Source organism: Staurois parvus, unplaced genomic scaffold, assembly GCF_062004578.1.
Source record: "Staurois parvus isolate SC_StPar_1 unplaced genomic scaffold, SC_StPar_1.0 ptg000175l, whole genome shotgun sequence".
In the NCBI taxonomy this organism is placed as follows: Eukaryota; Metazoa; Chordata; class Amphibia; order Anura; family Ranidae; genus Staurois; species Staurois parvus.
This window is the reverse complement of record NW_028317971.1, coordinates 9,210,065-9,235,712: the sequence shown is the minus strand read 5'-3', so window position 1 is coordinate 9,235,712 and position 25,648 is coordinate 9,210,065. Positions and strand designations below refer to the sequence as shown.

The 25,648-nt window shown below is 42.1% G+C and overlaps 1 protein-coding gene across 1 annotated transcript in view; it reads left to right on the top strand.

The window, feature by feature from the left end:
* STRIP2 (striatin interacting protein 2) overlaps positions 1 to 25,648 on the top strand; it is a 70,254-nt gene that overhangs the window by 501 nt on the left and 44,105 nt on the right. Inside the window, exons 2-7 of the mRNA XM_089676922.1 lie at positions 10,531 to 10,600; positions 12,992 to 13,066; positions 19,031 to 19,162; positions 22,025 to 22,145; positions 23,911 to 23,979; positions 24,086 to 24,192. Coding sequence (XP_089533048.1) covers positions 10,531 to 10,600; positions 12,992 to 13,066; positions 19,031 to 19,162; positions 22,025 to 22,145; positions 23,911 to 23,979; positions 24,086 to 24,192 — 574 coding nt within the window. The remainder of the gene's footprint in view (positions 1 to 10,530; positions 10,601 to 12,991; positions 13,067 to 19,030; positions 19,163 to 22,024; positions 22,146 to 23,910; positions 23,980 to 24,085; positions 24,193 to 25,648) is intronic.

The window sequence follows — 25,648 nt, the reverse complement described above, 5'->3', positions numbered from 1 at the left end:
AACCATCATGGCTGACAGTAGACAGGTACTTACCTGTAGGTAGGTGTCCCTGTGATCAGAACTCTCCATACAGGGTGTGATCATTGAATTGTCACTAAGTGCCTTTGTTTAGACTAGCAGTTGGGGGGGTAATAAATACATGTGAATAAGCCATGCTTTTACCACCCTCCTTAAGCTGCAGTGGCAGAGAACAGGGGGGTGTTCCCATTCTGCTGTCCTGATGCTTTGTGCCATCAGCAAAAATGACCCAACAATTTGCAACTGACAGGTGGTATCTCACCGATCTGCCCGCTACTGCTTTATGCAGGCAGAACCGACGCCTCACATCACCTCCTTATCACCTGTTTGTTGCCTTTGAAAAGCGATCTGAATGCAAATTGCTTTTCAGAGGAGTGGCAGTTTAGATGTATGTCTAAACCTAACCTTATGTACTGTACAGCTTTATTCCAGGTACTTCTTTAGGGCTTTAGGGTTCCTTAATGCCAGCGGTTGAGGGGAGGTAAAACCCCTGTGGTTGAGCTACACTTTACTGCCCCATAACTGCTACCCCCTGTTAGTTGCAGAGGCAGCAGATTGGGGTGTACAGTTCTCAGAGCTGCAGCAGGAACTATCCCTCTGTTGTTTTGCAGTACTGCCCACCGAATGTGACCCATACAAGTGAATGGGGCTGCCCTGTGTGTGGGGTTCAGGGGACTAAGCAGACAGTGAAGAGGCGATACAATGACACCTCACCGTCTGTCAAATGCTGTCTGAAGAGTAACTTGAATGCAGATTGCTCTTCAGAGGGGGAAGCTAGTGTGAACAAGCCCTTACATATTGTGCGTTCCCATCAGTCCCTTTACTCAAAGCACTTACAATCGGAGTCCCTACCTCACATGAATATACTAGGGAGAATTGTAGACATCAGCCGATTAACCTGGCAGCATGTCATTTGGGTGCCCAGAGCAAATCCACACAAGCAAAGGGAGAACGTGCAAACTCCATGCAGTTAGTGTCCTGGTTGGGATACAAATTGAGGGACTCGATGGTGCCAGGCAGGAGTGCTAACCACTGAGTCACTGTGCTGCCCAGGTGACTAGTATGTAAACCACTCCTGTCCTGAAATGATGATATGATTCCTAATCAAATGTAATCCAATTTGTAAATGTTTGTTTATTAAATCTTGCAAACAACTAACATCATAAAAACTCCATTTACATATATAGAGAATAAAATATATATAATTAAACAAAAGCAGCTTAGTTCAGCAAAATAGTAATTTGTAATTCCCTGTAATGCCAACCATAGACGGTTCGAAAATAGGTTGATGTTTCGCCCCCAAAAAAATCAGTCATGTTGGAAATTTCGCGGCCGATTTTCCTGGCAATGATGGGCATATCGGCCGATCGTTTTACCGATAAAAAAATCTGTGCATGAGCCGTGGCCTGCAAGGGACAGAAGTTATGGGGTGAACTTTATGATTTAGTTGGCCAATTTTTTTTTTTTAAATCGTTGGCGGTAACGTTGGCTAAACGAACGACCGATTTATTTATTTATTTTTTTCGAAAAATGTTTGACCCGTCTATGGCCTCCATTAGGCCCCTTTCACACGGGCATTCTGTTTTTTTCATCAATCCAGTCATGTTTTTTCCAAGATAAAACTGATCAGTTCACGTCAGTTTTTCATCAGCTTACACCCGTGTTTTTTTTTCTTTTTTCTTCATCAGCTTACACCCGTGTTTTTTTTTTCTTTTTTCTTCAGTTTACATCTGTGTTTTTGTCATCAGTGTACAGCCGTGTTTTTTGTTTTTTTTCATCAGTTTACATCCGTGTTTTTGTCAGGGTACAGCCGTGTTTTTTTTTTTCATCAGTTTACATTCATTTTTTTCATCCATTTACATCCTTTTTCCATTCGTTTTCATCTGTTGTCTGTTTACATCCGTTTTTTGTCTGTTCTGTTTTTATTTTATTTTTTTTAACGGAAGAAAAACAGGGTTTTCTTCTGTTCCAAAAAACGGATGTTAGCAGATGCAGACATTAATGGATGTAAACAGATGACAATCCGTTTACATCCGCTGGTCCATAGAAATACAGTGGTGTCAGTTTTTCAATCATAAACAGACAGGTGAAAAACGGACATACGGAATGCCCATGTGAAAGGGGCCTAAGTGTCTGTGACCCTAAAGTGGTTCTAAAGGCAAATGATTTTTACCCCTAAAGAATTCTCTGCATTAAGGTAAAAAGCTTCTAAATTGCACCCCCCCCCCCCCCCCACCATTCATAGAAACCGTACTACAACTTCCGCAATAGAAACTTGATCTATAAATGGAGAATGGGTGGCTGATTGAAAGGTCTGCCCCCTCCATTCATGGATTGTGTGTCATTCAAGTCTGCAGCTTTCCTGATAATAATACCTGCTGGATCCTGCCATGAAGATCACTGTTCAAGCATTTCCTGTTACTTGATGACAGTTGTCTCCCTACTTTTCTTGTGGGTTGTGGTCAGGGGCGGACTGAAAACTCATGAGGCCCCCGGGCAATAGGGGATCATGGGGCCCCTGTGTCCTTGCCCAAACTCAAAAAAGCCTATGAAAAAGGTACCAGGGGCATCTCATGGGGCCCCCTACTGACCCTGGGCCCTCGGGCGGTGCCCGAGTTTCCAAATGGTCAGTCCGCCCCTGGTTGTGGTAAAGATGCTCAATTATGTTGAATGGGCTGCCAAGGCACAAGAATGGACACAAAGCATACATGAAGCAGCTCCTTATGCAGCGCCACACAGTAGTATGTTGCCATGTGTTGTAACACGCTGCAACACGTGTGCATCGAAGCTGCGTTGCCTAAGTCTAGATTCACACCTATGCGTTTTCCACTGCGTTTTGCAAACAGCAGTCCATTTAACATGATTTCATGTGGAACAGGTTCACATCTCTGCGTTTTCACCCGGTGCATTTTTGGAAAGGATCAGGGATTTTTTTACGCAAAACATTGCAATTTTGGTTCTATAGACTTCAATGAAGATGCTGCAGAAAAGCATGTAGTGCTTTCTTGATGCGTTTTTGACACGTTTTTTGTCAAACAAGTAAAAAAAAAAAGTTAAAAAAAAACTCCGCAGAAAGGCATGTGCAAAAACACAAAATGCACTGCAGAAACGGATCAAACGCAATCTGCATAGGTGTGAACCTGGCCTCAGTGCATTGAGGTTCCTTTCCAAATGAATGCTGTCACAATTATCTAACATTTATGAGATGAAAGGGAGTTTTATCCCAAGGTGACAATCTGGCTTCATCATTTAACTGTCAGATGCCAGAACGTCCATCAAGGACGAAGGATTTGTGGAGTGACATGTGGATGACAAGGGGCAGGTTTCTAATAACTGTATAGTGTTCTATGCTTCTAGTATCCATTGTATTCATTTTTTGTTATCTCGGATGCTTTTCATTTGTTATTTTTTCCACTTGTACATTTGGGCCAAGCTGTCCAGCAGTATATTGACAAAATACATTGACAGGGCTTGGGACAAACCATAGCAGTATCAGTCACATAATTATTACCCTGGATTACATCTGTTACAAAACAAAAAAAAAAAAGTTGCTGCAACTCCTGTGGCAGCTGGGCCTCATGTATACTTGACGTTTTAGTGGAGTTCCAGTCACACTGAGAAAAAATAAGTCAGCAACTACAAAAACTGTACAACCAGACACTTGCCTTTTCCTCAATTCCACTGTGTCCTCCCAGCAGCCCGTTTCACTGGCCATCCTGTGTTCTCGGCACCAGCATCTTCAGTGTGGGCACTCGGCTGTGACAGCTTGCGGCTTTACAGCCGGGTGCCCACTGTGCATGTGCTTTTCTGAATCGTCCCATAGTCTTCTGGGACCTGTAGAAGACTAGTGTTGTGCCTAGGCCAGTGGTCCCCAAACTTTGGCCCAGGGGCCGGATGAGGCCCTTTGCTTGTTTTTTACCTGGCTCCTGGGGTATTATTTCCCCCGCCCCCCCCCCATTGTCCGCAACATTAGGGCACAGTTCATGCCACTGACACCAACAATGGGGCTCTAGCCCTCTCACTGACACCAACAATTGGGGCACTAGTCCTCTCACTGACACCAACAATTGGGGCACCGTTGCTCCCACCGACACCAGAGACGGGGCACCGTTGCTCCCACCGACACCAGAGACGGGGCACCGTTGCTCCCACCGACACCAGAGACGGGGCACCGTTGCTCCCACCGACACCAGAGACGGGGCACCGTTGCTCCCACCGACACCAGAGACGGGGCACCGTTGCTCCCACCGACACCAGAGACGGGGCACCGTTGCTCCCACCGACACCAGAGACGGGGCACCGTTGCTCCCACCGACACCAGAGACGGGGCACCGTTGCTCCCACCGACACCAGAGACGGGGCACCGTTGCTCCCACCGACACCAGAGACGGGGCACCGTTGCTCCCACCGACACCAGAGACGGGGCACCGTTGCTCCCACCGACACCAGAGACGGGGCACCGTTGCTCCCACCGACACCAGTGACGGGGCACCGTTGCTCCCACCGACACCAGTGACGGGGCACCGTTGCTCCCACCGACACCAGTGACGGGGCACCGTTGCTCCCACCGACACCAGTGACGGGGCACCGTTGCTCCCACCGACACCAGTGACGGGGCACCGTTGCTCCCACCGACACCAGTGACGGGGCACCGTTGCTCCCACCGACACCAGTGACGGGGCACCGTTGCTCCCACCGACACCAGTGACGGGGCACCGTTGCTCCCTCCGACACCAGTGACGGGGCACCGTTGCTCCCTCCGACACCAGTGACGGGGCACCGTTGCTCCCTCCGACACCAGTGACGGGGCACCGTTGCTCCCTCCGACACCAGTGACGGGGCACCGTTGCTCCCACCGACACCAGTGACGGGGCACCGTTGCTCCCTCCGACACCAGTGACGGGGCACCGTTGCTCCCACCGACACCAGTGACGGGAAGTTATTACTTTCCATAATACCAATAGTGGGGCATGGTCTATTCCCACTGACCCAGGGGCACTTTCTTCACCCACTGGCCACAATCTGGCCCCCCTAAAGTTTGAAGGACAGTAAATTGGCCCTTTGTTTAGAAAGTTAGTTTGGAGAGCCCTGGCCTAGGCAATCGCAGCGGGTACTCGCTCCCCAAAGGTGCCAATCCTTAACTGGGAGCAGGGGACCAGTCTTTAAAGCAGAACTTCCCCTTTTGGGTGGAACTCCGGTTTACCGTGGCTGTTAGGGGCATCAGACATATTTGGTTTTTTTTTTTTTCCCCTGCCTCTAAACGTCCTCCATATTAGCCTATGTGTTTAGAGGTGGAAAAAGAAAAACTGCCAGTGCATCCGGAAGCAGCACTGTTTTGGCAAAATGCTTAAGGCATGTAAATGTTTATTAACAATTGACCCATTTAGTGCTTGAGCAATAATTCAGTTCAACATCCAGAATAAATTATTATTCTGCACAATTAAATGAATTAATGCCCAAGCATTCAGTGCGCCTCAATGCGTTACACATATTACAAGCGTCAAGCATTCTTGATGCCAGGAGGAAAGGCAGCTAGGAGAGATGGCAAACAGTCCAGTGTGTATGAGGCCTTATTATTATTACTATTATTATTATTGTTCAGAGTTTACTTAGTGCCAACAGTTTGTGCAGCACTTTACAACATGAGGGCAGACAGTACAGTTACAATATGATTCAATTCAGGAGGAATCACAGGGCCCTGGTCATTAGAGCTTACAATCTAAAAGAGAGGGTCAAGTGATACAAAAGGTATCAGTGTGGGGGATGAGCTGATGGAGAAAGTGGAAATACAGTTGTTAGGTGGGAGCAGGATAATCTTCTCTGAAGAGATGGGTTTTCAGGGATCACCTAAACGTGGACAGAGTAGGAGATAGTCGGACAGATTGGGGTAGGGAATTCCATAGGATGGGAGAAGTCCCAATTCCTGTGCTGTGTCTTTTATTGGGGGGGAAAAAAAAGTAATTTATATACTGAACTCTATCATTATAAGTATTCCTCCTTGCAGTTATCAGATTTCCATTTTTTTTTTCCCGTTTTTGATCTTGATTTGAAGGGAAGACAAGTTCTGTCTACAGCCCCTGTCAGTCAGATCCACATTAATACACTAGTGGGCCCATGTGAAGCCATTTCAGGAAAACCTGTTCCAGTTGCAACACCTGAGCACATTTTAACCCTCTTTACAAACTATAACACATTGCTTTTTGATGCATACATTCTAATGGTATTTTGCCATTTTTGTGAAGAAAGGGGAGCACTTATTGGATCTCTGTATATGGTTGTACTGCCAGACAAAGACCTAAGTCCACCCATGGCTGTTTTCAGTTTCCCTTTCCTTTCCATGTAAAGCGATGCAGAGGACATGAGCCACAAAGCCAGATGCTACTGACTAGACATGTGCATGTGATGTATCTGAATTTTGCAGTTGCGATGGTAATTATTTTTAATCCGAAATAAATTATAACAAAATTATTTATGCAGATTTGAAAATGAATTTGAATACAAAATGGAAACATATTGCAATAAATACAGTAAGGTATAAAAGTGAAATAAGATGCTTAGGCTGCTGAATAGAAAAGAACAAAACAGAATAGAAAAGAATAGCATAGAATCGAAAATAATGGAATAAAATATAACAGAAGACGATACAATAGAACAGAAGATAAAAGACTAGAATAGAAAAAAAAAAATAGAATAGAACGAATATAGTTGTCTTCTGTAATTCGAATTTTGAATCCATTTGAAATGAATGAATATACGAAACAAGTTCTGAAAACAAATTATTTTAACATAAGGAACATGATGAAATTATTAACTTAAAGTGACACTAAAATAACAAACATTTCTATTCTGACCTGTACATACTTTTGCAGTGATTTTGCACAGAGCAGCCTTGATCCTCTTTTGGGGTCCTCTCTGGTGCTTCTGGCTCCTCCTCTTGAAGCAGTGCCCTGAGGGAAAGCCGCCCACACTAGGGGCACCTCTGCATGCTCGTCCCTGAGCTGCTGCTCTATGCATCCATAAGACACGTTGATCCGTGGCTCAGCCCCGCCCACCCTCTCCTCACTGGCTATGATTGACAGCAGTGGGATCCAATGGGGGGCCACTGCACACAGAATTTTTTTTCAGTTTTTTTTTTTTTTTTTTTTTTTTTTTTACCCTTCATGCATAGAATGCATGAAGTCAAAAAACCTTGAGTCTTTACAACCACTTTCACAAACCAATCCGAAACAAAACAAATGTTTCCGGTAAATACACCTCTACTACTGACTTCACTTATGTAAGGGAAAACTATAGTGATTGGGGCAAGATGTCTAGCACATGTAATCAATGTTTCTCCCAGGCTACTACTTGCCTAGTATATTTTGGGGTCCTCATAGATGTGATTATATATCTGGGGTTCTCATAGATGTGATATGCATGGATTCTTTTAAAGCTGATATGATCCATGTCTTCTTGGATGGAAGGGGGCGATCTCCGATGAGAAATTATGGAATATCTTCAAAGACGGAAATCCATGTTACTCATGGCATACCTAAGAAATGTGTCACTGCTTAACCCCTTGAACAGTCACTGTGAAGCCCACCCTTTTTTTTTTCTCTCTCTGAATGGAGGAGATAGATATATTATATCTCTATTTAGAAACAAGTGTGTAAAAATAAATAAATAAAAAAATTATTTAGATCTGTGTCAGGGTTTGTGCTTTGGTCAAGATCAGTGTCAAAGGTCAGGGTCAGGTTGTTTTTTGGGGGGTCGGGTTTTCTTTGCTTTTTTTTTTTTTTTTAAATTATTAGTGTCATTTAGTGGCAGAATGAAAAAACTAAAATAAAATTGCACACTATGGTTTCTGGGCTGTGCTATGGGTATAAACAACAACTAACATACACATGTGTGGTATCATTGCGATTGCCAGGAGCAGGAAAAATTTTTTGTTCTTTGGTGGTAGGTTATGGTAGTAGCAAGAAATATACAGCTAAATTTTTTACTATTTTGTGCCAGTTTTCATTTGGTAATTTAAAAAAAAACTAAATCAGGAGCTATCCATTATCATTTACCACCAAATGAAAGCCCAATTTGTCCTGAAAAAAACAAGGTGTAATCCACCTGAATGCACAAAGTAGTTGTGATGATATGTATGGTTTTGCTAACACGTGTCAAAGCTGCAAAATTGTGCTTAGGCATTAAGATTTGTTTTACTCTTAGACGTGAAGGCGTTATCGTGCAGCTCAGTCCAGATTTTGTTGGTGGGTCCCATAAGGTGCATGGTAGTAGTGTGCACTAGGCCTTAGACCGGGTGTCGGCAACCCGCGGCTCCAGAGCCGCATGCGGCTCTTTTTCACCTTTGCTGCGGCTCCGGAGCACACTGCCCACCAGGTGACAGGCAATAGGGTTGCCGTAGCTCAGTGGTCGGCAAGCCGCGGCTCTTTTAACCTCCCTGGCGGTTTTCCCGAGTGTAGCTCGTGGTAGAATTTCTATACCACGAGCTACACTCAGGCTTACCATGCGGCGCTGCTCTGGGGGTCCCTGCAGCACTTACCTTGTCCTTCGTTCCCGCGATGTGTCCCCTGCAGCGTCCCCGGCCATCTCCTCCGGCCGATGCCGGCATCCGGCTTCTGTGTTCCGGTCCCCGTGACGTCGGGACGTACGGGCGCCGCCGGCGGTGGGAAATTTAAAAAATTTTAAAAATGTCTTTTTTTTTTTTTTTTCAATAGTAAAACATTGCTGTTTCATCCCATTTCACATACATATTGTCCCTAGTGCTTTGTCCTGTGCCCTGCCTGCATTTTGTCTGTTCTTTCTGCCTGGAAACTTAGAAAAGTCCATGGCATCCAAAAAGCGTCCCTTTAGGTCAAAAGCGGTTTTAGACCGGCTAGAGAACAGCGATAGTAAATCAGGACCACTTGCAGAATTGAGTGATAATGATTTGTGGGGAAATTTTCCTAAAAATTACAGCCTACAATAAAAAACTATTTCCATGCGAAAAAATGTTACCGCTTTCAGCACAAAAAATCGGAAGGAATCATACCGCCAGGGAGGTTAATGCAGCTCTTCTGTGTGCCGGGCGCCCGCTCCCCTCCCTCCTCTCGGGCGGCCGCCCCAAAAGTCAGGACTCTGCAGCTAGCCTAGCAATGGTCAAACTACGGCCCGGCGGACCTTATAATCCGGCCCGCGGAGCGTGGCAAACATTGGCTTTCAGGATGTAGGCGGGGCAGCGTGACGAACTCCTCTCCTCTCACAGTCCGCCCTGAAGACCAGAACTGCGCGGGAACACGGCGAGAGGAACGTGCGGAGTACAGGTAAGTGAATTGACACAATATGGGAATGAATTACTATAGGGGGGATGAATTACTATAGGGGGGATGAATTACTATAGGGGGGATGAATTACTATAGGGGGGATGAATTACTATATGGGGGATGAATTACTATAGGGGGGATGAATTACTATAGGGGGGATGAATTACTATGGGGGATGAATTACTATATGGGGGATGTATTTTCAGTTTTAAAAATGTGGCTCTCAAAATAAATTTTAATCGTGGTTTTGGCGAGATTTGGCTCAGTTGAAAAGGTTGCCCACCACTGACCTAAGGCTATGATTGTGATTATGACGATACACTGTGGCCCTGATTAACCCTTTGCTTACTGGGCCCTTAAACCCCCTTCATGACCAGAGCGCTTTTTGCAATATATGCAGTGTCGGATTTGTTTTAAATGTTGCAATGGTTTTGCGGCTCCCAGTCTTTTTTTCCCTCTTGGAAACGGGTCCAAGTGGCTCTTTATGTCTTAAAGGTTGCAGACCCCTGCCTTAGACCGATCCATCTCCGGCCCAACATAGGCCAGACCTTCTAGTGATAGGCCCCCAGTGTGTGTACAAGCCATATACTAATCTAGTGGTAGGCCAAGATAAAATGCCATTCTAGCAGTATGACGTCAGACAGGGTGTGAGAATGTTATCCAGACATCTCGAGGGTGACTCCGTGGTAAAAGCAGTATGCAACAGGGGACTAAAAAGGAGCTTTCTTCTCCTCTCTAAGGTTCATATACAATTTATGCACCTCAGCAGTCACAGCTTTACACAGGGAAGTTCAGTCAGCTGAAGCCTCTTGAAAGAACTTATTTTTAGCCTGTGCACTTCTGTCTGTTCCAAGCCCTCAGCTGACACCCCTGCCACTTCAGGAAATGGGGTTATTAGAGGTCTACAAACATAATGCTGACCTCCACAACTATTCCACTTACAAACAATACACGCACAAATGTGCCAAAACTAGCATACTCCTCTCTTTCTTTCAAAAATCCTTCTTGTTTTAATGTCTATTTCTGCTAATGTTCTGTATGTGTCAATATATTATAAATGCTTTTGGGATGGGTCATGAAGTGAGAATGTAGTGTGTGTTGTTGGGTGGGGGGGGGACATGTCATCTTCATCCAGCTGTCTCTGATCTTCCATAATGTCCTCATGTTATTTTCCTGTCCTGTTGCCTTTCCTTTGCTAATTGATTTCCTGTATCTTCAGATCCTGGTAGATGGGCCCACTCTGGAGTTTGAATACAATGATTCAGACCAGTTATCTGCAGAGTTAGCAGGTGAGGCATGTACATAAAACCAGTGGTAACATTGTTTCTGTCTCTGTATCATGTCGCCGTCTGGCCACTTTCACGCGGGCGTTCCTTTTCTTTTCATCAGTTCAGTCGCGTTTTTTCCAAGAAAAAATGGATCCGTTCACTTTTTCTTTTTATCAGTTCACTTTGTTTCTTTTTACGTGGTTTCTTTTTATCAATCAGTTCACGTCGTGTTTTTGTCTGTTTACATCTGTTTACGTCTGTTTACATCTGTTTACATCTGTCTACGTCTGTCTACGTCTGTCTACGTCTGTCTACATCTGTTTACGTCTGTCTACATCTGTTTACGTCTGTCTACATCTGTTTACGTCTGTCTACATCTGTTTACGTCTGTCTACATCTGTTTACGTCTGTCTACATCTGTTTACGTCTGTCTACATCTGTTTACGTCTGTCTACATCTGTTTACGTCTGTCTACATCTGTTTTCGTCTGTCTACATCTGTTTTCATCTGTCTACATCTGTTTACGTCTGTCTACATCTGTTTACGTCTGTCTACATCTGTTTACGTCTGTCTACATCTGTTTACGTCTGTCTACATCTGTTTACGTCTGTCTACATCTGTCTACGTCTGTCTACGTCTGTCTACGTCTGTCTACGTCTGTTTACGTCTGTTTACGTCTGTCTACATCTGTCTACGTCTGTCTACGTCTGTCTACATCTGTTTACGTCTGTCTACATCTGTTTACGTCTGTCTACATCTGTTTACGTCTGTCTACATCTGTTTACGTCTGTCTACATCTGTTTACGTCTGTCTACATCTGTTTACGTCTGTCTACATCTGTTTACGTCTGTCTACATCTGTTTACGTCTGTCTACATCTGTTTACGTCTGTCTACATCTGTTTACGTCTGTCTACATCTGTTTACGTCTGTCTACATCTGTTTACGTCTGTCTACATCTGTTTACGTCTGTCTACATCTGTTTACGTCTGTCTACATCTGTTTACGTCTGTCTACATCTGTTTACGTCTGTCTACATCTGTTTACGTCTGTCTACATCTGTTTTTCTGTCTGTTTACATCCCTTTTTTTTGGTCCATTTTATGTCCATTTATAGCCATTTTTTTGCCCATTTTGTTTTTTTTAACGGAAGAAAAATAGGGTTCTCTTCCATTCAAAAAAGCGGATGTCAATGGATGCGGACAATAACAGATGTAAACAGATCATCCGTTTACATCCACTTTCGTCTGTTTTTTGTTTGTTTACATCCCTTTTTTTCTGTCTGTTTAGAGCTATTTTTTGTCCATTCTGTTTTTTTTAACAGAAGAAAAATAGGGTTTTCGTCTGTTCAAAAAAACAGATGTTATTGGATGTAGACATTAACAGATGTAAACAGCTGATCCACCGTTTACATCCGCTAGTCCATAGAAATACATGGGTGTCCGGTTTTCATCTGTAAACAGACAGATGAAAAACGGACATATGGAACGCCTGTGTGAAAGTTCCTGCACCATTTTACCCTATTCACGAATATAATCCAGTTTCATGCAAAGGTTTGGTTTTTTTGTTTTTGTTTTTTTTCCAATTCTGATTTATGTTGGTGTCTTTGACTCTATTGTTTCCGTTGTTGAGGTTTCCCTCCACTCCCTCTACCTTTCACAACCTGACACGCTGGGTTGCTTTTCTAAAGGAGCAGAGGTTGTCCACCTAGCGAAGTGAATCTTCACTTTTTAAAATCGATGTTTCTGAATAAGGCAAAGCTGTGTTTACTTTGAATATGCAGTCATAAACAAAAGGAAATACATTAAACATATTTTTTTTTTTGTAGCTCAAGATTGGGTTTTCTAGGTAAACACAACTTTAGCTTTTGTGGTATCATTCACTTAGCAGTGTTCATGCTCAGCTTGCAAGGTAATCAGCCTCTGTTCTTTGGTTAATCAACTTTATCATGTGTCGGTGGGTCAGGATGCAATAAAAACAAAGCATTACCAACCTAAGGTCTAAGCCCTACTCACTCCACATTTTATTTATTTTTTTCTCTTGCATGTGTTTTAATTTATAGAGACCTTTCTTTAATTCCTGTCCTGTCGAGTGGACAGAAAGTGAAGAAAGGACACTCCCCACAGGGGATACCGTTAGTCTTACGAAGGTTCTGTTGACCATGTCACCACCCAGGCAATTCTGTCGCCAAAAACAGCTCACCAGCAACAGAAATGATTCCTTGTTGTCTAAGCCAGCGGCACGTCATTCCGCTACTCCTTTGTTAAAGATTTGGGCACTGGCAAAGTGTCTCCAACTGTGGAATTATGTGCGTGACATGACCCTAATTCTTCCCCACTAGATCCAAAACTAGAAAAAATAGGTTTTGGCTGGAGTTAGCTTTTAATTGCTTACAATCTCTTGTGTCTCTCACAGAATTGTACAGCTACACGGAAGAACCCGAGTTAAACCTTAATCGCAGATGTTTTGAAGAAAGGTTTAGAGTTGAAGGTAATGGTTATCTTTTTATTAATAATTTTTTGGGGGGTTAAACTTTTTATTAGTTTGTCAAAGAACAATAAAAAAAAAAATTAAATAAGATGGCTTCCAGTGTGGTCACTTGTACAATGATCTACAGACTTTTTGGTAATACATATGTTAGCCTTAGGTTCTATATAATGAGTTATGCCAGGAGAGAGGGATGGGGTGGTCAGTTGACCTCTCCTTGGCATCTGAATTCTATCATAATTTCTAGGATAGTTTCTAGTCACATAGGTTAGCTTTGACAAATATAAAAACTGATATGACATTGGATTCCCATGAGGACAGCTGAGATGTTGTCTGGAATTTCCAGTGAAGCAGGATATCTCATCTTGCATAATGCTGCTGATTTAGTATGCTAGTAATTTTGTTGAGCTAAGTAATATTAGTAACCTAATAGTGTCAGAGTATCTAGATCACAAGTTGCATTCAAGTCTTGTTTGCTAAAACACCCTTAACCAATACGTTTTTGTATTTGCAGGGACATACGTAGAAACATATGTACAAAAGTGCCACTTTTTGTATTGCATCTAGAGCACGTGGGGGAAATTTGGGGGTAGATCTTAGAAAACGCTGTGGCGTATAATATTTCCTATGCAAAAACCTTGTCTGAATTAACTTGGAAAATAGCTAAAATATATCATGTGTTTAGAGCAATCCCTAAGACCATCCTCCAATCCTCTTCATCTACTGCCCTAATATACAACCAATTTTGAGCACATTGATGTAAAGAAGGCAGGCTTAAAGGAAAAAGCAGGGTTTTCTGAGATCCCTCTTCATTAAGAGTTGTGTCCCAGAAGTGGGAATGAGGTGCATGGTGCATTTGGAGTTACTGGAACAGCACCCAGTTAGGTAGGTCATATTTGGTTTTGAGATTCTGAAAAGTTGGAATGTCTCTATTGGGCATAAAATCCTGATGTGTCTTTATACTGTGGTGTGCCCATAATTCAGGTGAGGAATGGAACAGTAGCAGGGCAGAGCAGGATTGTTCTATAATAGCTGTAATTGGAACAAATAATTTTGCTTAAGAACACTGCCTATAGCTGAGGTCCATATCTGAAGGGCAGTTTCTGGTAGTTTGGAATGTGCCTTTGGGCCTCTTAAAACTAACATGCCAAGTTCTGGGAATGAACACATAAGAGTGGCCTCCAGGTGAATGCCCATATTGTATTTTAGTTGCGCAAACCACCATCTTAACATCTAGTAAAGTTCTAAGTCTTAGAGCTGTATGCTACCTTTCTGTATGGGCAAGTGTAGGGTAGTCATTGCCATTCTTGTTGGACCCTGGCCCAAATAAAGGCAGAAACATATTTGTTAATTTCCTAAAAGACCCTCCTGGGAATTCAAACAGGGCACTGTTTGAAGAGCTAGTTGAATTTGGGGATAAATATTCTTTTTATCAGGTTGACCCACCCCATCAACTTCAATATCAATCAGGGGGAACATTTTGCCTTCAGTAGGTGAAGGAGTGAGTAAGCCTTGAGGCAAGGTAATTGTGTACACCTGTCCATTTTGATTCCCAAATACTGGGGCAGCACAGTGGCTAAATGGTTAGCACTTCCGCCTGGCAGTACTAGGGTCGTTGGTTTCAATCCCAACCACGGCACCACCTGCCTGGAGTTTGCATGTTCTCCCTGTGCCTGTGTGAGTTTACTCCTGGTACTCCCGGGTTCCTCCCACACTCCAAAGACATGCTAGTAGGCAAATTTAGTCCTGCCTAAATTGTCCCTAGCATGTGTATGTATGAATGTAAGTTAGGGACCTTAGATTGTAAGCCCCTTGAGGGAAAGGGACTGATGTGAATGTACAATATATATGTAAAGCACTGCGTAAATTAACAATGCTATAAAAGTACCTGTAATAGATAAATAATATTTAAGGTGTTCCATCGACTGAAGAGAGAAAGGGGTTGCTGACGTTTTAGTACTGCGTATTGCAGAACATTACATTTTACAAAATGCAGATTGCACAATTAATCAACATGCTTAAACATTACTGTGTGTTTTACTGTCTATTTTCTTCTGTATTGACGTTTTTACATGGCTTCATTATAGGAAGACATTAATATTTACAATGTGCTTTATTCTTTTCTTGGTGTAAAGCCAGACTCTTGCGTTTCTGGGAACTTTGCTAGACGCAGCAGAACTCTCAATGCACATTCTAAAGGTTTTTTTAATGGCTCTGAGCAGTCACATGCAGTTACTGCAATGCTAAAGGATATACATTTTGGTGTGGTGGCTGATGACCGAAATGAGGAATAGGAAACTTTAACAGTTAATGTTCCTGTTTTACCCTTTTATTACCATGCTTCCAATTTTGTATTTTATGCCTGTCCATTTTTTACAGACTTGAAACCCTATCTTAAAGTGCAAGACCTAAGTACCTACATATTTAAAAGCTGGGGGCCTCCCTATGTAATGGAGATGAGGAGTGAAGAGGAGTTAGTAGTCAAAATCAAGATAGCAGCCTAGTGACAAACATAGCTCCCTCAACCGATTTAGTGAGGTTTTAAATACATTTTGTGGTCACTAAATGCTGTTGCAAACTCAGTTATCACCTTGTAAAAGTATCGGTGACATCATCATTGTGCTCCACACAGCCTGTGCAGGCAATAGAGCTATGAGAAGGACCCAGCAGCTCCATCTACTACATGCTTCTTTCAGAAAACTACAGGAGGGGCAGATACAAGATGAGTCACCTTGACCAAGGGGGAGGGGGCATCAGTGATGGTCTTTATTACTAGAGGCTTCTGCACAGAGTCTGTTTCACAGTAGGTTACTGCACAGATACACAAAGCACAATAAGATTCAAGTATACAAATTTGCACATGCCTCATTTATTAAGATAATAATTGCTTATTCTGGATTTTATCTTAGTAAAGAGTGTATTTAGTGTCTTTTAGTGTGTGTGTGTGTTTGTTTTTTTGTCTGTTTTTTTATTTTTGTAGCTCTCCTTTTTTAAAAAGCGATCATCTTAATGAAAATAATCGAATGTGTCTAAATTTTTTTTTTTTTTTAAATTTGTGTTCTTCGATATCTTTTTCTTCATCCAGTATATTTTATTATACAGTGAAGGAAATAAGTATTTGATCCCCTGCTGATTTTGAATGTTTGCCCACTCACAAAGAAATGATCAGTCTAAAAATCGAATGGTAGGTGTATTGTAACGCTGAGAGAATAGCAACAAAAAATTGAAAAGAGATGCATGTCTAACAAATGATGCACTGATTTGCATGTTCATGAGGGAAATAAGTATTTGATCCCCTTCACAAAACATGACTTAGTGCTTGGTTGCAAATCCCTTGTTGGCGGTCAGAGGTCAGATGTTTCCTGTAGTTGGCCACCAGGTTTGCACACATCTCAGGAGGGATTTTTGCCCACTCCTCATGGCGGATCTTGTCCAAGTTCTTAAGGTTTGGTGGCTGACGTTTGGCAACTCTGATTAAGGCCTGGGGACTGGCTAGGCCACTCCAGGACCTTTTTAATGTGCTTCTTCTTGAGCCACTCCTGTGTTGCTTTGGCCGTGTGTTTTGGGTCATTGTCATGCTGGAACACCCATCCACGACCCATTTTCAATGCCCTCGCTGAGGGAAGAAGGTTTTCACCCAAGATTTGATGGTACATTGCCCCGTCCATCGTCCCTTTGATGCGGTGCAGTTGTCTTGTTCCCTTAGCAGAAAAACACCCCCAAAGCAGAATATTTCCACCACTGTGTTTGACAGTTGGGATGGTGTTCTTGGGGTCATAGGAAGCATTCTTCCTCCTCCTCTAAACAGGGCGAGTTGAGTTGATGCCAAAGAGCTCGATTTTGGTATCATCTGACCACAACACTTTCAACCAGTCCTCCCCTGCATCATTCAGATGTTCAGTGAAAAACTTCAGAAGGGCCTGGACATGTGCTTTTTGGAGCAGAGGGACCTTGTGGGCACTGTAGGATTTCAATCCTTGTCGGCGTAGTGTGTTACCAATTGTTTTCTTGGTGACTGTGGTCCCAGCTGCCTGGAGATCATTGACAGGATCCTCATGTGTAGTTCAGGGATGAATCCTCACTGTACTCATGATCATTGACACTCTTAGAGGTGAGATCTTGCATGGTGCACCAGACCTAGGGAGACTGACAGTTGTTTTGTGTTTCTTCCATTTGCGAATGATTGCACCAACTGCTGTCGCCTTCTTACCAAGCTGCTTGGCGATAGTTTTGCAGCCCAGTCCAGCCTTGTGTAGGTCTACAATCTTGTCCCTGACATCCGTGGACAGCTCTTTGGTCTTTGCTATGGTGGAGAGTTTGGAATCTGATTGTTTGATTGCTCCTGTGGACAGGCGTCTTTTATACAGGTAACAAAATGAGATTAACAGCGCTCCCTTTAGGAGACTCCTTTTAATCTCAGCTTGTTACCTGTATGAAAGACACCTGGTAACCAGAAATCCTGCTGATGATAGGAGATCAAATACTTATTTCCTTGATGAACATACATATCAGTGCATAATTTGTTAGACATGCATTTCTTTTGAAATTTTTGTTGCTATTCTGTCTGTGTTACAATACACCTACCATTCGATTTTTAGACTGATCATTTCTTTGTGAGTGGGCAAACATTCAAAATCAGCAGAGGATCAAATACTTATTTCCTTCACTGTACATTGGAAAATTTATAAATAAAAAATGCAAAAAAAGTTGTGTTAATAGCTTGTAATTATAGCACTTATTTCTTCATCCTCTTTAGTGTTACACAAAAAGCGCTTACTGCTCCTCTGTACAATACAAGCCTGTAGGTCTGCTAACCCAATAAATCCAATGAACCCTTTCTGGGACTTTCCAAAAGAAGTTCAGCAATGGCAGCACACCTATTTCTCTCAGCAGAGGTTTCCTTCAAATGTTTGATCAAAAAAATGTATAAGCAAACGTTACCTTTGTAAGACCATCATGACAAAGTGTTAAGTAGATGCAGAGCTATAGGTATGGGAAACTTCTATGCAACATTTGTGTCTTTTCGTGTAACAGTTGAGCTTGGACCTGATCCCCACTACCGCAGCCATCCAGGTGGCTAATACTGCCTAACATTAAAAAAGTCATTATTAGGTTTCTTGCAACCACCAATAAGAATCAGAACTCGTTAATATTTCGAAGTGACTGGTAATACAGGATGCTAACGGAGGAAAATTAACAGTACAGACTTTATATGTTCATATGAGCTGTTTTATGGAGACCCAAGATATGGAGTTCATGTCAAGTGCTGTTTAAGAATATGTCCCTGCCTGCACCAGCTTCCTCTATGTTAGGGCTTGTTCACACTATCGCGCTGAGGCAGCACACACTTTAATGCAATGCACAGTAACTAAAGCTAATGTCATCAATGGCATCCCAACACATTTGCAATGCAGCACAACATGCAGCAACGCAATAACATCCTGTGCCATGCACTGCCAAAACTGCTGCATGCACCTTTTTTGGTGCATTTAGCAGCCCATTCAAATGTAAAGCAGTGATCACAGTATCTTTGGCAGATCATTATAGGAAGTTTAGGAGGCAATTTATTGAATGTGATTATGAATGGAATATGTTACAGTGAGTATGTTCATTATAGAGCCATTTGAATTGTATCTGGTAAGATCACATGGGTTTAAAACAATTGTTGCTGCTGCAAAGCAGATTGGGGTTGATTTACTAAAGGCAAATATACTGTACACTGCTAGTGCAGTTGCTTCAGAGCCTAGTAAATGAGGTAAAGCTTCACTTTGCAAAGAATACCCAATCAAAGGCAAGCAAAATTAAAATAAAAACAGCATTTTTTTTTTCTTGCACATGATGGGACAATAGAAATCAGCAGAGCTTCCTCTCAGATCTAGAGCAACTAGACTTGCAGTGCACAGACTATTTGCCTTTAGTAAATCAACCCTATTGTGCTACGCTTCTTACATGTTCTTTTGCCAATAGGAGAGGCAAGATGGTTGTCCCTGGACGCAGTGCAGCACAGAACTCAAGTCATGTGCCTCCTTGATGAACTGGAGGTGGTGTCCCGGGAGAAACGTCTGTCAGCGGCTAGAGCTATCCTCTACTTGGCACAAGGTGAGCACCAGTTGCAAGAAGGGAATTAGGAAAACTAAGGATCGTAATTTCATCGGGCTCCCGTACAGTACAGATAGGCTATGTTTTGACGAAACTGCTAATCCGTTTAGTGACATTTGTGGTCCTTGGCTAATTATCAGTCTGATGAGACAGGAGTTTTCAACCAGCAGTTTAGAAACTAGACCATGAGTGTAACTTACATTCCACACTCATCTCTTCTCTGTTCCATCAAACCAGTTCCCATTGTGTACAGTTTAGTTTACTGCTTTGTGTGGCTCAAACAAATTCTATATTGCTTTCCAGGAAACAGAGAGCCATTCACATTAATCCCTCCTCCCAAAGAAGTTTGTATTTTGTTGTTCATGTTCTAGTCATACTGTCACATGCATAAGAGTCAATTATGATAGAAGCCGTTTAGTATTCTTTATGCAATTGGATTTTGCGAGCAAAGACAAACATTTTAAGCGCACAGATCCTACATAAACCCACACAAATCCTAGAGAAAATATAAATTCCGCTTAGATTGTATGGTTAACTATGACTATGATGATTCTTTATTTAAAGGTTGGTACCAATATATTGTGTAGTACTTTGCATTTTTTTTCTGTTTACAATCTTTTCTTAAAGATCGGTTAACAATATGAGAGGTACCAGGTGTGATATATGGCAGGAACAATTAGGTCATACACATTCAGAATAACAATTTGGTGCTTTAAAAAGCCATTCACTTATTTTATAACGACCAAGCCAAAATCAAAGTGAAATATACACTATATTGCCAAAAGTATTGGGACAACCCTCGAAATCATTGAATTCAGGTATTCCAATCACCTCCATGGCCACAGGTGTATAAAACCAAGTACCTAGGCATGCAGACTGCTTCTACATACGTTTGTGAAAGAATGGGTCGCTCTCAGGAGCTCAGTGAATTCAAGCGTGGTACCGTGATAGGTTGCCACCTGTGCAATAAGTCCATCCGTGAAATTTCCTTGCTACTAAATTTTCCACAATCAACTGTTAGTTGTATTATAACAAAGTAGAAGCAACTGGGAACAACAGCAACTCAGCCACGAAGTGGTAGGATCCGTAAAATGACAGAGCGGGGTCACTGCATGCTAAAGTGTGCAGAAGTCGCCAACTGTCTGCAGAGTTAATAGCTAAAGACCTCCAAACTTTGTGTGGCTTTCAGATTAGCACAACACCAGTGCGTAGAGAGCTTCATGGAATGGGTTTGCATGGCCGAACAGCTGCATCCACGCTTTACATCACCAAGTGCAATGCAAAGCAGTGGATGCAGTGGTGTAAAGCACACCACCACTGGACTGTAGTGGAGCTGTGTTCTCTGGAGTGACAGATCACTCTCCTCTGTCTGGCAATCCAATGGACGTGTCTGGATTTGCCAAGAGGATGGTACTTGCCTGACTGAATTGTGCCACATGTAAAGTTTGGTGGAGGGGGGATTATAGTGCGGGTTTTTTTTTTCAGGAGTTGGGCTTGGCTCCTTTGTTCCAGTGAAGGGAACTCTTACGGCATCGGCATATAAGACATTTTGGACAATTTCATGCTCCCAACTTTGTGGGGACAGTTTAGGGATGGCCCCTTCTTGTTCCAACATGACTGCACACCACTGCAAAAAGCAAGGTCCATAAAGACATGGATGAGCGAGTTTGGGGTGGAGGAACTTGACTGGCCTGCACAAAGTCCTGACCTCAACCCGATTAGAATACCTTTGGGATAAACTAGAGCGAAGACTGCGAGCCAGGCCTTCTTGCCCAACAGCAGTGTCTGACTTCACAAATTCGCTTCTGAAAGAATGACCAAACATTCCCATAGACACTTCTAAACCTTGTGGACAGCCTTCCCAGAAGAGTAGAAGCTGTTATAGCTCCAAAGGGCGGGCCAACTTAGTATTGAACCCAACGGACTAATACTAGGATGCTGTTAAACTTCATATGCGTGTAAAGGCAGGTGTCCCAAAACTTTTAGCAATATAGTGTATACAAAAATATTACATCTCAAGTAATTACACACAGATGTACAGTATAAGACAAAGGTAAAACCAAATGGGAAAACAAATTCAGTATCAAAAGAAACAAAAATTATCAGTGTCTCAATAATAAGGCATTAAGTATGATAAAGAGTCATCAATATAAAAAAAAATGTTCAAGTTAGGAATAATAATAAAAAAAAAAAATTAGTTGACATTCGGGAGTCTGTATAAGACCCATGGAGTACTTTACATTTTAAAGGGAACCTGTAACTAAAATAGGTTTGCCAGATTAATTCTAATGTGATGTAATGTAGGGAGGAATCCATAGTGCCAATTGAGCAAGATGCTATGAGAACATCTGGATGTGTTAGGTTAGTTGTACAGAAGTCAGTTAGTAGGACAACTTCTGTACCACCTCCCTGCCCATACATGGATTGAAATTCGTCCAGTCCCTGCTGAACTGGCCAAATTTCGATCCACTTATGGCCCCCCCCCCCCCTTAGATAACAGCAGTATCTGAGAGCAAACATTTGACCATCCTTTGGAAAGGCAAATAATCCTCTTTACTGTATGGGCTTGCTCTTTCTTCTACAAGCTAGTGAACGTGTAATTTTTTAAATATGTAAAAGGACATGCCTTCTTCTAGGGGATGGTTAAACTTTTGAATTTCAAAATGTCTTTTTTTTTTTTTTTTTTTTGTGTTACACTTGTTTTTGAAGCTTTCTTTTTTTAAGCCTTTTTCAGGGAAAGGTGGCACCTCCTGTGCCATTTTTGTCAGAATGCAACAAAATTGCTCTCTTGCATAGCACGGACTTCACATTTATGTGTATGGCCGGCATAAGTGGATGACACCTGTTGATCTCTCTTGCCAGGGGTGTTTGGAGAAAGTGAGAATGAGACTGATGTCCTCTACTGGTCCCGATACAACTGCTTCCTCCTGTACCAGATGGGGACATTTGCTGTCTTCTTGGAACTTCTGAACATGGAAATTGCGTAAGACAACTGAGTTCTCTATGTAACATTCTGTATTATTTTAGTATATTGGTGCATTTAGATGTTTCATAAAAATGTGTTCTTTCATATGAACTCAGAACCATGCATAAAAAACAAAAACTAATATATTTCATAGTTCCACCCAAGTCATCTTATATCAAGCTGTCAGAAGTAAGATTTGCCTGTGAGTCTGTTGCTGCCCAGAAACTGCTCCATAACGTCTACATAAAGAAAATCTGAGCAATTTCTCATGCAAAAAAATTCAAATGCTATTTTTTTTTTTTTCTATTAAAGTCTATTTTCTGGTAATATACCACATATGTATAATTTTTTGGCAGCTTGTTTCCAAGATTTGGTTATTTGTGTATTTTCTAGGGGCTGTGGGGGCAGGAACCAAGCAAAAAGCCCAGCTCCTTCCAAAACTCTGAGCTGGAAATGATAGAACTGTGTAAAAAAAAAAAAAAAAAAAAATTATTTGGGAGGTTTGCCATCACCTCTAGTCCAAAGAGAAGTTGACTTGAGTTGAGCTTTAACATATTCCTGCAAAGTTACAACTAAAAGTAGGCTTAATAATTGAAAAGTATTACTCTCTAACGTGATAGTCTAGTCATCATTGTTAGAACACTGCAAGATCATTTTATACCAGTATATACTGTATTATTGTCCTAATCTGATTATTTAACCACTTCCCGTCCAGTCCATGTACATAAACGGCCGGACGGGAGCAGCGCAGGAGCGGGTTGCCGTTCATACACGGAGCCCACAGTTACAGCCTGTGTTCTCCAAAACACTGATCGCTGTACGGGACCTCTGTGTGAGGTCCCGATTATGTGATCACTGATTGGCCAATCAGTGAGTGATCACATGAATAGTAGTAAGCAAGATGTCACTTCCTGACATTATTGCTTACTACTAGTGAAATCTGTGAATGATCACAGAGGTCACATGGTACAAAGCTATTTACAACAGCCTTGTACCATATGACAAGCTGTGACCAATCACAGCTCTCAGTGTTCCTCAATGGCTGCAGGAATGCAGCCAGAGAGAAGGAGAAATTGTTTTTACAGCCTTTATGGGTGTAAAAGCAATCAGTGTAAAACAAAAAAATCATCAGCCCCCCCCCCCCCCCCAAGTAGTACAGTGTCACTATGGTGACACTGTACTGCTAGGGTGACAGTATGTTAAAAAAAAACCCATAATATTAAAGAAATAAAATAAAAATGTAACGTTTTTGAAAAAATATAATTTTTGGTTATAAACTAATTTGGGTTATTATTTTTTTTTACTAGAAAGCTAACTGAATACGTTTTGACCAAGATTTATGAAAGATTATTTATTTGTAAAATTTTATAAGAAAAACACTTTTTCAAAATGTTTGGACTTTTTCATTTATATAGCAAAAAATAAATAGAAATCCCAGTGGTGAATAAATACCACCAAAATAAAGTTTTATCTGTCTCAAAAAAATACTAAAAAATGCATATGGGTACAGTGTTGCATGACCGCACAATTGTCATTCAAAGTGTGATGGCACTGAAAGCTGAAAATTGGCCTGGACAGGAAGGGGGTGAAAGTGTCCGGACTTGAAGTGGTTAAAACATGGAACAGGGAAGTGCAGTAGTATATAGCAATCCAATATGTTCTCCTTCCTGAAGTATGCAAAGTTTTGTTGGTTATGCTGCCCTTTGAACAGTGTGCATAAATAATGTGTATGTTACATTCAGTTTTCAGGGACTTTTGAACATGTATATATCTTTGGTCCTAGGAACAGCCAGGCCTGCAGCAGTGCTCTAAGGAAGCCTGCTCTGTCATTGGCAGACAGCACTGAGCTCCGGTAAGTCCACGTGGGTGATGTAATCATACATGTTTCAAGTATCCTTTTTTTTTTTTTTTCAGTACTTGACATGGTATAAAGGTTTCTGCCCTTTTTCTCTGTCTAGGGTGATTCTAAGTGTCATGTATCTCTTGGTGGAAAATATAAGACAGGAGTCACCAGAAGATGATCCAGAATGGAGTTTACAGAGACAAACTTTCCAAACAGAACTTGGTGCGTAGGGGACATATTTTTCAAGCAAACAGCAGTTCTTACAGAGAACCAGTCATAATTGTACTTGTGCAGAATTCTGAATATTTAGTCTCCATTGTAACACTACAAGATCATTTTTGTAGGATTTATATTTGACTCCACATTCAACTTATTCTGACAGATGCGGCTTGCTCTGTGTCCTGCCATTCAGTGTTGAGAAAGCACCTTCTCGATTCTAATCCTGATTAAAAATGACGTGGATTTCTCCTCCGTTCATCTCTGTGCCCGCTTACAGTATCTTGGGCACATTTGGCCACTTGTCCCTATTCCTGCTAAACTGCAGCCAGGTTAGTGCGTATCTGAGGCCTAGCCTCATACCCTGAGCTGTGTTGCATTCCACTTTGCACTGCAACACACCTGGTTCTAGATACATGGGGACAGTCCCACTGTACTGGTTGCTACCAGAAAACACTTCAGTAATGGTTCTGGTGCTGCCTGTAGTGTACCCCCTGAGGTTGCTGATACAGATGGTCTGGAAATGTTGTCTACAGCTAGAGTCTATGCCATCCTTGGAATACATCCATGGCTCTATTGGTAACGGCTGCCTCATTTGCTCTACCCCAGGAGGGTCAGCCCCACTTTCCAAGGTGGGAGGGTATCCGTTAGCCTTTGCAGACTCTTGGGCAGCTAGCATTTCAGTTGAATGAGTGTGGTGGATGGGTTTCCAGGGGCTATAAGGTGGAATTTTGCTCCCAGCCACCTTCTTGGTTCATTACTTTCAACCTGCCTGTGTCACCATATACAGTGAATATAAAAAGTCTACACATCCCTGTTAAAATGTCCATGTTTCTGTGATGTAAAAAAATGAGGTAAAGATAAATCATTTCAGAACTTTTTCCATCTTTTAATGTGGCCTATAAACTGTACAACTCAGTTGAACAACAAACTGAAATCTTTTAAGTGGAGGGAAGTAAAAATAAAAAACTAAAATAATATGGTTGCATAAGTGTGCACACCCTTAAACTAATACTTTGTTGAAGCACCTTCTGATTTTATTCCAGCACTCAGTCTTTTTGGGTACGAGTCTATCAGCATGGCACATCTTGACTTGGCAATATTTGCTCACTCTTTGTTGTAAAAACACTCCAAATCTGTCAAATTGCGAGGACATCTCCTGTGCACATCCCTCTTCAGATCACGCCACAGATTTGTACCCTTTTCCTGAGTGATACCTTGTAACAATGGTGGATTCTTGTGATGATTTGGAAGCTCTCTGCGGACCTTGGCTTTTGCTGTAAGATGCGACTAAGAAAATGTCAGGAAAGACCTACTAGAAGAGTTGAACTTTATTTGGGGTTAATCAGAGGCACTTTAAATGATGGCAGGTGTGTACTGACTCCTATTTAACACGATTTTAAATGTGATTACTTAATCCTGAACACAGCTACATCCCCAGTTATAAGAGGATGTGCACATT